Genomic DNA, 13,743 nt, shown 5'->3' with positions numbered 1-13,743 from the left:
GCCAGCTTCAAACCAAAGAGGATGCATACAGAAGTAAAGAGGTATATAGTATAAAGATAAACACAACTATGTAGGATGAAAAGATGCGTGAATGGCTAAAGAGGAAAGGGAAAGAGGAGAAGACTGAAGAGTGAATGGGAGTGAGGTTGTTTAACGTAGGTTCAGTCCAGGGGGATGGCGGGATGAAAGGATGTGTTGGAGTGCAAGTTCCCATCTCCACAGTTCAGAGGGACTGGTGTTGGGTGGGAGAAGCCAAATGGCACATACGGTGTAGCAGGTTCCTAGGTCCCAAGAATTATGCTGGAGGGCATGCTCCACTACTGGGTATTGGGCATATCCTAGGCGGACAGTTCGTCTGTGTCCGTTCATGCACTCAGCCAGTTTGGTTGTTGTCATGCCGATGTAAAAGGCTGTGCAGTGCAGGCATGTCAGTTGATAAATGACATGTGTAGTTTCACACATAGCCCTGCCTTGAATTGTGTATGTTTTACCAGTAGCGGGGCTGGAGTAGGTGGTTGTGGGGGGATGCATGGGGCAGGTTTTGCAGCGGGGTCGGTTACAGGGGTAGGAACCGCTGGGTAGAGAAGGTAGTGTGGGAATATTGTAGGGTTTAACAAGGATGTTACGGAGGTTAGGGGGGCAACGAAAGGCAACTCTGGGTGGTGTGGGGAGAATTTTGTCAAGGGATGATCTCATTTCAGGGGTTGACTTGAGAAAATCATATCCCTGGCGGAGTAATTTGTTGATGTTTTCGAGGCCAGGATAATATTGGGTGACAAGGGGGATGCTTCTGTGTGGTCTGGGGGTAGGAACATTGTTGTTGGACGGGGAGGAATGTATTGCTCGGGAAATCTGTTTGTGGACAAGGTCTGCAGGATAGTTGCGGGAGAGGAAAGCACTGGTCAGGTTATTGGTGTAGTTGTTGAGGGATTCGTCACTGGAGCAGATACGTTTGCCACGAATACCTAGGCTGTAGCGAAGGGAGTGTTTGATGTGGAAAGGATGGCAGCTATCAAAGTGAAGGTACTGTTGTTTGTTTGTGGGTTTGATATGGACAGAGGTGTGGATGTGAGCTTCAACAAGATGAAGGTCAACATCCAGGAAGGTGGCTTGGGTTTTGGAGAAGGACCAGGTGAAATTCAGATTCGAAAAGGAGTTGAGGTTATGGAGGAAATTAAGGAGTGTTTCTTCACCATGAGTCCAGACCACAAAGACGTCATCTATAAACCTATACCAGGCCAGGGGAAGCAGCTGTTGGGTGTTCAGGAAAGCCTCCTCCATGCGGCCCATGAAGAGGTTGGCATAGGAGGGAGCCATCCTGGTTCCCATGGCCGTTCCCCTGATTTGTTTGTAGGTCTGGCCTTCAAAAGTGAAGTAATTATGGGTGAGGATGAAGTTGGTAAGTGTGATAAGGAACGAGGTTTTTGGAAGATCTTCGGGTGGGTGTTGGGAGAGGTAGTGCTCAAGGGCAGAGAGACCATGGGTATGTGGGATGTTTGTGTAAAGGGATGTAGCATCTATGGTGACAAGAAAGGTTTCAGGTGGGAGAGGAGTTGGAATGGATTTGAGGCGTTCTAGGAAGTGGTTTGTGTCTTTGATGTAGGATGGGAGTCTGCGGGTGATAGGTTGTAGGTGCTGGTCTACCAGAGCTGAGATACGTTCGGTTGGGGATTTGAAGCCTGCTACAATGGGACAGCCAGGATGGTTCTCTTTCTGGATTTTGGATAATAGGTAGAAGGTAGGGGTACATGGCTCAGGTGGAGTGAGTAAGTCTATGGAAGCCATTGTGAGGCCTTGTGAGGGACATTGGATTTTTAGGATTTTTTGCAGCTCAGTCTGGATGGAGGGGACGGGATCCTGGGTAACAGCTTTGTAGGTTGAGGTGTCAGAGAGTTGACGCAGTCCTTCTGCCACATACTCCACACGGTCAAGTACGACAGTTGTGGAGCCTTTATCCGCCGGGAGGATGACAATAGAGCGGTCTATTTTCAGCTCCTTAATGGCACGGGATTCAGCTGGGGTGATGTTGGGGGTTGTCGGGATGTTCTTCAAGGACTGGGAGGCAACACTGGATGTGAGGAATTCCTGAAATGTCTGCAAGGGATGGTTTTGGGGGAGGGGAGGAGGATCCCTTTGAGAAGGCAGTCGGAACTGTTCTAGACAGGGTTCAACACTGGGTCTAGTACTTGGGGGCTGTGTTTGGGTAGTGAAGTGATATTTCCAGTTGAGGTTCCGAGTGAATGAGAGGAGATCTTTAACCAGGGCAGTGTGGTTGAATTTAGGTGTGGGGCTAAAGGTTAAGCCTTTTGATAGAACAGATGTCTCTGGAGGAGAGAGGGATCTGGATGAGAGGTTTAGGACTGAATTGAGACTGGTGATATGTGGCATTTGACTGTGGCTATAGTTGAGATTTGGTCTGTGTGGGGTATGTGCTGGGATGGGGAGATTGAGTAGGGTGGCTAGGCTAGGTTTGTTGGCTATGAGGGGGGTTTGTTGAAGGTTCTGTTGTGGTTGGTGTTTGTGAGGGATAGGGAGCGGGACCCCACTTCTTAGGTGTTGCACTAGCACTGTGGATAGTTTTTTCAGGTGGTGTGTGGCATGGAACTCAAGTTTGCAGCTGGCTTCTAGGATGATGTTCCTCAGTGTGTTCTCCAAGCAAGGGTTTGAGAGGTGGAGGACTTTGAAGAGAGATAGGAGCTGTTGGGAGTGGTGGTTACATGAAGTAGTGTAGAGATTCAGGACAAGTTGGGTAAGGGCTAAGGATTGAAGGTTCTGGAAGTCCAGGAGAGACTGGTGGAAGGAGGAATTGCACCCGGAGATGGGAACTTTTAAGGTAAGCCCTTTAGGGGTAATTCCAAAGGTTAAGCAGGACTGGAGGAAAAGTATGTGGGATTGCAGTTTGGCTACGGTGAATGCATGTTTCCGGAATGAATGTAAATAATGTGGTATAGGATTAGGGTACATAGTGGGTAACTGGTGGGTAGGGAAATTAAATAACTAAAGTTGAAATAGTAATCATAAGAAGGAGTAAAACACGGAGGGAAGGACGAGAAGGAAAGAAATTGTGTTGGTAATGTTCAATACCAAAGGAAGACTACTAAATAAGAAAAATACGGAAAAGTTGACCAGACCAAGCAAGTATGTCCAGATCAGGGGAAAAAGAACACACGTAGCTCAAAAACAGAGATAGCCTCCATCCAGACTGAGCTGCAAAAAATCCTAAAAATCCAAGGTCCCTCACAAGGCCTCACAACGGCTTCCATAGACTTACTCACTCCACCTGAGCCACGTACCCCTACCTTCTACCTATTACCCAAAATCCACAAAGAGAACCATCCTGGCCGTCCCATTGTAGCAGGCTTCAAATCCCCAACCGAACGTATCTCAGCTCTGGTAGACCAGCACCTACAACCTATCACCCGCAGACTCCCATCCTACATCAAAGACACAAACCACTTCCTAGAACGCCTCAAATCCATTCCCACTCCTCTCCCACCTGAAACCTTTCTTGTCACCATAGATGCTACATCCCTTTACACAAACATCCCACATACCCATGGTCTCTCTGCCCTTGAGCACTACCTCTCCCAACGCCCACCCGAAGATCTTCCAAAAACCTCGTTCCTTATCACACTTACCAACTTCATCCTCACCCATAATTACTTCACTTTTGAAGGCCAGACCTACAAACAAATCAGGGGAACGGCCATGGGAACCAGGATGGCTCCCTCCTATGCCAACCTCTTCATGGGCCGCATGGAGGAGGCTTTCCTGAACACCCAACAGCTGCTTCCCCTGGCCTGGTATAGGTTTATAGATGACATCTTTGTGGTCTGGACTCATGGTGAAGAAACACTCCTTAATTTCCTCCATAACCTCAACTCCTTTTCGAATCTGAATTTCACCTGGTCCTTCTCCAAAACCCAAGCCACCTTCCTGGATGTTGACCTTCATCTTGTTGAAGCTCACATCCACACCTCTGTCCATATCAAACCCACAGACAAACAACAGTACCTTCACTTTGATAGCTGCCATCCTTTCCACATCAAACACTCCCTTCCCTACAGCCTAGGTATTCGTGGCAAACGTATCTGCTCCAGTGACGAATCCCTCAACAACTACACCAATAACCTGACCAGTGCTTTCCTCTCCCGCAACTATCCTGCAGACCTTGTCCACAAACAGATTTCCCGAGCAATACATTCCTCCCCGTCCAACAACAATGTTCCTACCCCCAGACCACACAGAAGCATCCCCCTTGTCACCCAATATTATCCTGGCCTCGAAAACATCAACAAATTACTCCGCCAGGGATATGACTTTCTCAAGTCAACCCCTGAAATGAGATCATCCCTCGACAAAATTCTCCCCACACCACCCAGAGTTGCCTTTCGTCGCCCCCCTAACCTCCATAACATCCTTGTTAAACCCTACAATATTCCCACACTACCTTCTCTACCCAGCGGTTCCTACCCCTGTAACCGACCCCGCTGCAAAACCTGCCCCATGCATCCCCCCACAACCACCTACTCCAGCCCCGCTACTGGTAAAACATACACAATTCAAGGCAGGGCTACGTGTGAAACTACACATGTCATTTATCAACTGACATGCCTGCACTGCACAGCCTTTTACATCGGCATGACAACAACCAAACTGGCTGAGCGCATGAACGGACACAGACAAACTGTCCCCCTAGGAGATGCCCAAAACCCAGTAGCGGAGCTTGCCCTCCAGGATAATTCTAGGGACCTAGGAACCTGCTACACCGTATGTGCCATTTGGCTTCTCCCACCCAACACCAGTCCCTCTGAACTGCGGAGATGGGAACTTGCACTCCAACACATCCTTTCATCCCGCCATCCCCCTGGACTGAACCTACGTTAAACAACCTCACTCCCATTCACTCTTCAGTCTTCTCCTCTTTCCCTTTCCTCTTTAGCCATTCACGCATCTTTTCATCCTACATAGTTGTGTTTATCTTTATACTATATACCTCTTTACTTCTGTATGCATCCTCTTTGGTTTGAAGCTGGCACAGTACTTACAGTAGAATATCTTTGGCTTCCCTCTGACAACCATGCCTCCATCCTTGCTACCCTCCCTGTTTACCTTTCCCTGTTGCTTCATAACCTGGGTTGTGAGTAACTGAATCCACTTTCCCTTCTTCCCTTTTTTTCCCCTCTCTCCTCCCTGATGAAGGAACAAAGTTCCGAAAGCTAGGAATGTAAATTTTCAGTTCTGTTTTATGTGTATCTATCGGCTGTACTGAGCTGAGGTAAGTACTGGCCAGCCCCTCTATCTCTTTGTTAGTATTAATTGGATCATTTTATCGTCCATCTGACTTCACCACCACAGAAAACTTTAGAGAAAATCTCATTGCACTTGTACATAAGTTCCCCAATCATACTGTAATGATCAGTGAAGATTTTAATCATTCAACATTCAATTGGGAAAATTACACTTTTGTTAGTGGTTGTGAGGAGAAATCCTATGACACAGTACTAAATGCCTTCTCTGAAAACTACCTAGAACAAATACTTCAGAGCACCACTCATGATGGAAATATAATAGAACTAATGACAACAAACAGATCTGACGTCTTTGAGGATATCCACATCAAAACTCCTATCAGTGACGGCGAGTCAGCTGTGGCAGCAATGATTACCAAATGCAAAGGGAAAGTAAAACAAGTAGGAAGATATGTATTTTCATCAAACTAAATAAAAAATCAGTAGAGGCATATCTCAATGATAAATTTGAAACTTTTAGTGCAGGACATGAGCATGTAGAGGAATTATGATTCAAGCTTAAAGGAATAGTTGACAATGAACTCTATGGATACATAACCAGTAGAACAGCTCATAATGGGAGGGACCAGGGACTGAAATTAAGGGTAGCAAAGCAAAAGTAGAAATGCTTAACTCATTTTTCAAATGTTCCTTTACAAAGGAAAATCCAGGAGAACTGCCACACTTTCCCACCATACCACAGAAAAGGTGAGTGAAATAAGTGTTAGTGTCAGTGGTGTTGAGAAACAGCTGAAATCATTAAAAATGCATGAAGCTCCAGGACCCTATGGAATCCCTATGAGATTCTGTACTGAATTTGCAGCTGAGTTAGCCACTCTTTTAACTGTAATCTCTTACAGTTCACTCAAACAAGAAACTGTGCACAATAGTTGGAGGAAAGCACAGGCCACACTCTTATGCAAGAAGTGTTATAGAATGACCCACAAAAACTGCAGCCCAGTATCCTTGACACTGATTTCTTGTAGACTCTTAGAATACATTCTGAGCTCAAGTATGTTGAGGTATCTCAAACAGAATGACCAAACAGTATGGATCCCGAAAACATCGATCACATGAAACCCAACTTGCAATTTTCTCACATGGCACACTGAAAGCTTTGGATCAAGACAAAAATTGTTTGAATCTGTACCACATCTAAGCTTATTATCAAAAGTGTGATTGTATGGTGTCTCAAGTGAAATTTGTGACTGGATTCAGGATTTTTTGGTAGGGAGGATGCAGCAAGTTATCCTGGAGCAGAGTCATCAACAGATGTAGTAGTGACTTTGGGTGTGCCCCAGGGAAGGATGTTGGGAGCCTTGCTGTTCATGCTGTACATTAAATATCTTACGGACAATACTAATAGTAATATAAGACTTTTTGCAGATGATGCAGTTGTCAATAATGAAGTACAGTCTGAAAGAAACCGCATTAATATTCAGTTAGATTCAGGTAAGATTTCAAAGTAGGGCAAAGACTGGAAACTTGATTTAAATGTTCATAAATGTAAAAATTGTGTACTTCACAAAATGAAAAAAAAAAGTAGTATCCTATGACGACATTATCAATCACAGACGGAATCAATCAACACACAAAAGTACTTGGGAGTAATACTTTGTAGGGATAAGAAATGGAATGACAACATTGGCTCAGTCTTGTGCAAAGCATGTGGTGGACTTTAGTTTATTGATAGAAAACTGGGGAAATGCTATCACTCTACAAAGGAGATTGCTCACAAATCACTCTTACAACCCACAATACAACATTGCTCACTTGTGTTGGGCACGTAGCAAGTAGGACTAATAGGGGATGCTGAAGTACACGGAGAAGGGCAACATGAATGGGCACAGGTTTATTTGATCCATATGTGAATAGAATGGGAAAAAGCTGTAATAACTGGTATAGACAGACTTATTCTCTGCCATGCATTTAACAGGAGTTTGCAGAGTATATATGTAGATTTCAATGTAATACTGATAGTCTCAGCATACAGTGATCTTTTCATTACAGCTGCATGTCCTGTGGTGGCAGTTCAATATATCCCTATCATAATGTTGCCACCATCTGCTAATAATGTATAATCCGTGATATGTTTCACACCTATGAAATGAGGGAAGATGGTACATCCTCTTATGGTCATCGATATTTTGCAACAGTATTTTTCCATCTGACAGGGAAATTCAGTCCATTGCTCCATGGCCCCATGATGATACACTGTCCATCTTGAATGTGACTGACAATGTTGTTAAATAACTAAAAACACATCAACGTCAACAAGAACCCCAACTACAACAAGGTGCAAGTGCTCTCAAAACATATACGGCCCAGTCAAATTAATGTGATCACCATCTATGTTCAATTTCAATGTGCAGTAACCACACACAGGCGGCACTAGCAGTGGAGGGAATATAAAGCACATTGGTGGGACATGGAAAACAGGGCAGTCATTGTCGCAACGCGAAAATAGACTGATTTATTTGTCATGCAAAACAACTTGATAATTGGCTTTCGGGCCAAGGGTGGAAGCATTTCTGAAATGGCTAAGTCTGTAAACTGTTCATGAGTCACTGTGGTTAAAGTATACCATGCATGGTAAAACAGCGCTATCGAAAACTGGCACTAAGGGAACTGTGATGCAACATGAGCTGTGGATGACAGGCATGGATGGTGGGTGTGGGGATGTGTACAGGCGAATAAATGTACAACTGTTGAGCAAGTGATCAACCAGATGAACTAAAGGGCTACCATTGCTGTTTCCTCAATGAGAGTTCAGCGAACATTGCTGCATATGGGCCTTCACAGAAGACACCTGGTTCATGCTTCCATGCTGACTGCTGCTCACCAGTTGGAATTTGCATGCCACTACTGCAACTAGACATCCACTGAGTGGCAGTAGATGGCCTTTTCAGATGAATCACATTTTATTCTCCATCAGACAGATAGCTGTTGGTGTGCACAGCATGAAACATCTGAAAGAAAAAACCCTGCAAAAATGTTTGGAAGGTTCCAGGTCACAGGAGAGTGTGTTAAGATGAAGGGAATGTTTTGGGCCATTCTCTGGGTGATTTAGTCATTCTGGAAGACACAGTGGATCAATGCAAGTATGTATCTATTCTTGAGGACCATGTCCACCCCTAGCTGTAGTTTGTTTATTCCTTGCCAGGGTGGCATCTATTAGCAGCATAGTGCAACATGTCACACAGCTTGCAGTGTACATGTGTGGTTTGAAGAGCACGAGGATGAGTTTACCACACTACCCTGGTAACCAAACTTCCCAGGTTAAAGCCCTTTCAAGAGTCTGTTGGACCACATCGAACAGGCTGTTCATGCTTGGGATCCTGAACTGAGAAACCTAGAGCAGGCAGCCACAGCACAGGACTCAGCATGGCTCCACATACATGTTGGTACCTCCGAGAACCTCAGTGACCCTCTTCCTGCACATCTCACAGTGGTCCGCATTGCAAAAGGTATTTATTCAGGCTTCTGACAGCTGGACACATTAATATGACAGGACCATGTATGTGCACTCACCAGAATTGTACTTTACTGTAACACATACTGAGCGCCCAAGCCTGGGCTGTTTATATTTGTGGTTTTTCCCCAAATTTGTCATTCAAAAAATACAGCATATTCTTACATTTGAAAATTAAACTACATTTTTAGATTGTATAACAGATCAATATAGGGGTCATTTACATTTACAGATGAGCTTTGACAATGGAGCTCACTTGCAGATATTTTGAAGAGCATGGAATTGTTAGAGGAGAAACATTAACATCAGGCTGGCTGAGAACTAAGACAAATGTTTGGAGGGGAATGGTGAACAGACAGTAAATTTGGTCATGCTGCCAGCCATGGGAATGTGCACCACCTATATATATGAACGTTATGAACATCTACCACATTTAAACTGCAGTTTGCCAGAACCACTTGTCAGAACTGAAGTGATTTCAAAGTTGGGCAATTACTCAACAATAGTATTGGGCCTACATTTATGCAAGTAAGGTACAAATATAGATAGGTGTCAGTGGTAGACTTCCATGTTTTATGTAGCAATGTTGTCAACGCTCATTGTAATGTACAATGGGACTGAAAATGGGGGAGTCAGCTGCAGGTTCTATGCAGCCAATGAGTGTGCAGCAGGCAGACAACATATTTGGAAGAAAGAGACGAAGGAATGTTGTCACACTCTCACATCAATAGAGATGAGAAATTCACCATGTATTCAGAAAGAAACAGATGTTTTTCCTGCCATAACTACAACTCAAATACCACAATATATTCAGAAGACTTAGCCAAATATTTGTGAAAATCAAGATTAGAAATTTTATTGGTTCTCACTACATTCACAGGAATTTAAGCTGTGAAATTACGTCCCAACATAAGGTTCACTTTGGAAACTGCAACAAATCTGATGAAACAGCCCAATATTTGTGACAACCAAAATTGTAAATGTCACTCCTACTCATTTCACTTGCAGCAGTTTAAGCTGTGTGCTAAAAGGATGCTGTTGATGATTAAAAATAGTGATACCGCAGAATACTGGCTTAGATAGTAGACAAAAAAGAAGTGAAGATAAAAATAATGTAAACAATTGCCTTTTGTTTATTTTATTCCCCCCCTCCCCCGGAATATCAAAATATAGACAATCAATAAATGGCATAAGTTTGGAATAGGTATAATGATAACTTTTTAGGTACATGTTTCAATAAACAGCTCTGATATGCTAAATACAAATTTTTCTCAAGGAACCTGTCAAATAAAATATTGTTTCTTAACATCTTTACCTAGTCAGCAAAGGTAGACGTTTTCAAATAGGTTCTGATTCAGACCTTAGCTTCAATCTTTTTCGGCAGTGTACAAAATTAACATTTCCATCTAAGTTCTGGTAATTTTTCTTTAATGTGCTTGAACAATTTTACTATATAAATAAATAATTAAAAAGTGTATTATGCTAATACGTTGACACTTCCAGAAAATTCAATATTTTCAAGGTAAAAAGAAGAAATAGAAGATGAAGGCCACTCACTTTTTGTGAGAGATCATACAGATTCTGTGTCAGCTGCTCAACTGTACTCTGCAGCAAAGAAAACTGCCCACATGTAGGGCAGCTTGAATCTAAGAGAGGGCATTGCTTCAGGTATCCATGAGGGCCAGCAATGATACGTACTTCTTCTACAGCACCCTAAAAAAAGGTCCCTGCAGTTAGAGACTCGTATTTGAACATATTATTATTATTATTATTATTATTACTATTATATTTGGACAACCAGTATGTTATGTGGTGTATAAATTAAAATTTTTCATATATAGTACATTTTTATGTCCAGCCTTTGCTCATATCATTCTTTATTTTAATACAATCTGTGCAGTTAATAACTATTTCCATTTCACTCAATTTATAATATTCAGTATTGGACTTGAAACAATGTCACAACAAATATAAATTCACTACTACTCTCCTAGAAAAAAAAAGTAATAAAATATTTGCTAAAGCTTCAAACACAAAATTTAAAAATGACTGCTTATCAATATTTGTGTAACAATACTTGACAGAGACATCATTTGGCAGTAAGGTGTAAATAATCTACATCCAACCTTATGATAATACAAATTTATATGTCAAATTCTAAAAGAACAAACAGAAATAATTACAAATGTTCCAACAGAAATGAGGAGGAGACAGGCTTTTTCTAAATGTTGCTTTTACGCAGAAGTTTGCAAATGTTATGTTCTTGCAATCATATTCCACCTCCTGGTTCCCAAAACACCAACTCTTGTTCATTGTACAGGTTTCTCTCTTAAATATGAATTCCCAGTGAAGATATTTTTAATAACTGGATAATTACCAAGCAAGATGTATACTGCAAAGTTAAAAAGAAGTTTCCAGAATGAGATTTTCACTCTGCAGTGGAGTGTGGGCTGATATGAAACTTCCTGGCAGATTAAAACTGTGTGCCCGACCGAGACTCAAACTGGGGTTCTTTGCCTTTCGCGGGCAAGTGCTCTACCATCTGAGCTACCGAAGCACGACTCACGCCCGGTACCCACAGCCCTACTTCTGCCAGTATCTCATCTCCTACCTTCCTGCCACGCCCAGATAAGCTTATCAGTAGTGTGGGTACCGGGTGTGAGCTCAGATGGTAGAGCACTTGCCCGCGAAAGGCAAAGGGCCTGAGTTCGAGTCTCGGTCGGGCACACAGTTTTAACTTGCCAGGAAGTTTCATATCAGCGCACACTCCACTGCAGAGTGAAAATCTCATTCTGGAAACATCCCCCAGGCTGTGGCTAAGCCATGTCTCCGCTATATCCTTTCTTTCAGGAGTGCTAGTTCTGCAAGGTTCGCAGGAGAGCTTCTGTAAAGTTTGGAAGGTGGGAGACGAGATACTGGCAGAAGTAGGGCTGTGGGTACCGGGCGTGAGTCGTGCTTCGGTAGCTCAGATGGTAGAGCACTTGCCCACGAAAGGCAAAGGTCCCGAGTTTGAGTCTCGGTCGGGCACACAGTTTTAAAAAGAAGTTATTTCTTCTGTAATGGTAGATCAAGCATTGACTGGCTTCAAACTCTCACTTTAGCTGAGAGATCCATTCGATTTGTGAATCAGTGTATGGGGTGCTGCTCCCTGGCTAGAGTGGACTGAATGGACAGACTTTCAATCTTGTCACCAACACAGAAGACATGAGGAATGGGATGAATAACTGCGAGTGAGTTGTCTCTGAAACTGTAATATGTGCTATGAAATCCAGATATATAACATCATCTTCTGTGAAAGGGTATAAATTAACGGTAGAGTATTCCCTTCCTTTAGGTCTCAACTTTGCTTTTCTTTTTGCACCTGGTTCCACAGATTTAAAATGACAATAAATGTTCATTGTATGTAATACTCTCCTCTCAAAGCAAGTAGTTATTTGTTATTCTTCGGGAAAAAAAAATTAAAGAAGTGTGTTTTCTGTTAATTTATGCTAAATTAATTCTTTTTCAGCACAAAGAGTGTACATCAATGTAGTGTAGTTTATTATTAGTATATGGCAGAGAACTAATTTCTAGCAAATGTTTTTCTTTTTTATGCACATGTGGATTCAGTCCAAATTCCTGAAGGTTCTCTTTTGGACAGATCTATGGAATGCAATGAATGAATGAATTCATCTCTTTTTATACTTTTTCTGCCTTTTCAGCTTCCTTTCATTTATCTTTAATTCTGCCTGTAATAATTTTATTTTTGCTGTTACTTTAAAATAGTTGCTAGTCATTTTGTCACATACATATTAAATAACTTTTATCACTACATACAATAATAAACACTGTTGATATTAGAATTTCACTTAATTATCTGAATTCAATATTTTCTGTTCTCCTGCACAATTCTGTACTCAGAAAGTTATTCATCATGTAAATTTTGTACAAAATGAAATGATTGGCCCCCTTTTTTCCATACTCTACATTGGGGCACCTACAGCTTCAAAAACTGAAGCTTGTGTCTACTATCCAGAAGTTCATGACGTACACCTCATTCACTCACTCATTCATTCCTTTATTCATCACATCCCATGGATCCCATCAAGAATGAGAATCACCAGAGAAGTGGGTTGGGTCAATGTATACATTAACAAAAGACAACTGGACTGAAAGATTCTTGGGTAGCTCAATAGATGTTGTTGAATAATCTGCACAATATTTCAATGAACCAGCTGTTCGTCATTTTCACATTAACTAGTGGGGAGGTATAGTGGAAAGCCAATTTATATGCTAGCTCACTGTAAAAGCATATTTGCCATGAGGATAGATGCTCACACTTTTCTAGTGAGCTACTAGACAAATTGGCTTGCCACCAAAGCTACCTATAATACACCCAAAAGCAATGTGCAGCTGCATTACTGAAATATTGTGCAGGTCCTATGACAACACAATGACCAAAAACCTTTCAAGCAGTTATTACACCAGGAAGCCTCAAACAGCCAAAAAGACAAGCAAATCATAGAAACTTAATCTGGCCACTGTATTAAAAATATTTTATCTTCCTTTTGAATTGGTGGGAATTCCCAAGTTCTTGTTTTTTGTTACATGGTATCTTGTTGAATACCTTTGAGCCTGAGCACACAACTTCACCTGGAATCCTAGATAAACAGTCAAAGTCTATATGGAAATTAGTTTTGTATTAAGATTGTGCAAATCACAACTGAAATGAAACTGACCTTTGTTACCAACATAAAAACTTGTTAAGGAGTAAATGTATTGGGAACTGTGTGACAATTCCCTATTACCTGCGTGTTGTAAAAAAATCATTGGAAGTCTCAGCTTTATTCTAACTTTTTCCATTGAACTGTGTAGGCATTAGAAATATTTTGAATCGGGAAATTCAAGAATTCCTTGTTTTTCTCTTTCTAGGCAAATTGTGTCACTCTTCTTACCATCTCTCTCACCCATGCGCATGCTCTCTCTCTCTCTCTCTCTCTC

At 42.1% G+C, this 13,743-nt stretch overlaps 1 protein-coding gene across 1 annotated transcript in view; it reads right to left on the bottom strand.

Annotated features, from left to right (window-relative positions):
• Positions 1-13,743, bottom strand: part of LOC126475099 (protein kinase C-binding protein NELL1-like) — a 980,737-nt gene that overhangs the window by 300,996 nt on the left and 665,998 nt on the right. Inside the window, exon 5 of the mRNA XM_050102677.1 lies at positions 10,321-10,476. Coding sequence (XP_049958634.1) covers positions 10,321-10,476 — 156 coding nt within the window. The remainder of the gene's footprint in view (positions 1-10,320; positions 10,477-13,743) is intronic.

This window comes from Schistocerca serialis, chromosome 4, assembly GCF_023864345.2.
Source record: "Schistocerca serialis cubense isolate TAMUIC-IGC-003099 chromosome 4, iqSchSeri2.2, whole genome shotgun sequence".
NCBI lineage: Eukaryota > Metazoa > Arthropoda > Insecta > Orthoptera > Acrididae > Schistocerca > Schistocerca serialis.
The sequence above is the reverse complement of the archived record's forward strand: the minus strand, read 5'-3'. Positions and strand labels throughout refer to the sequence as shown.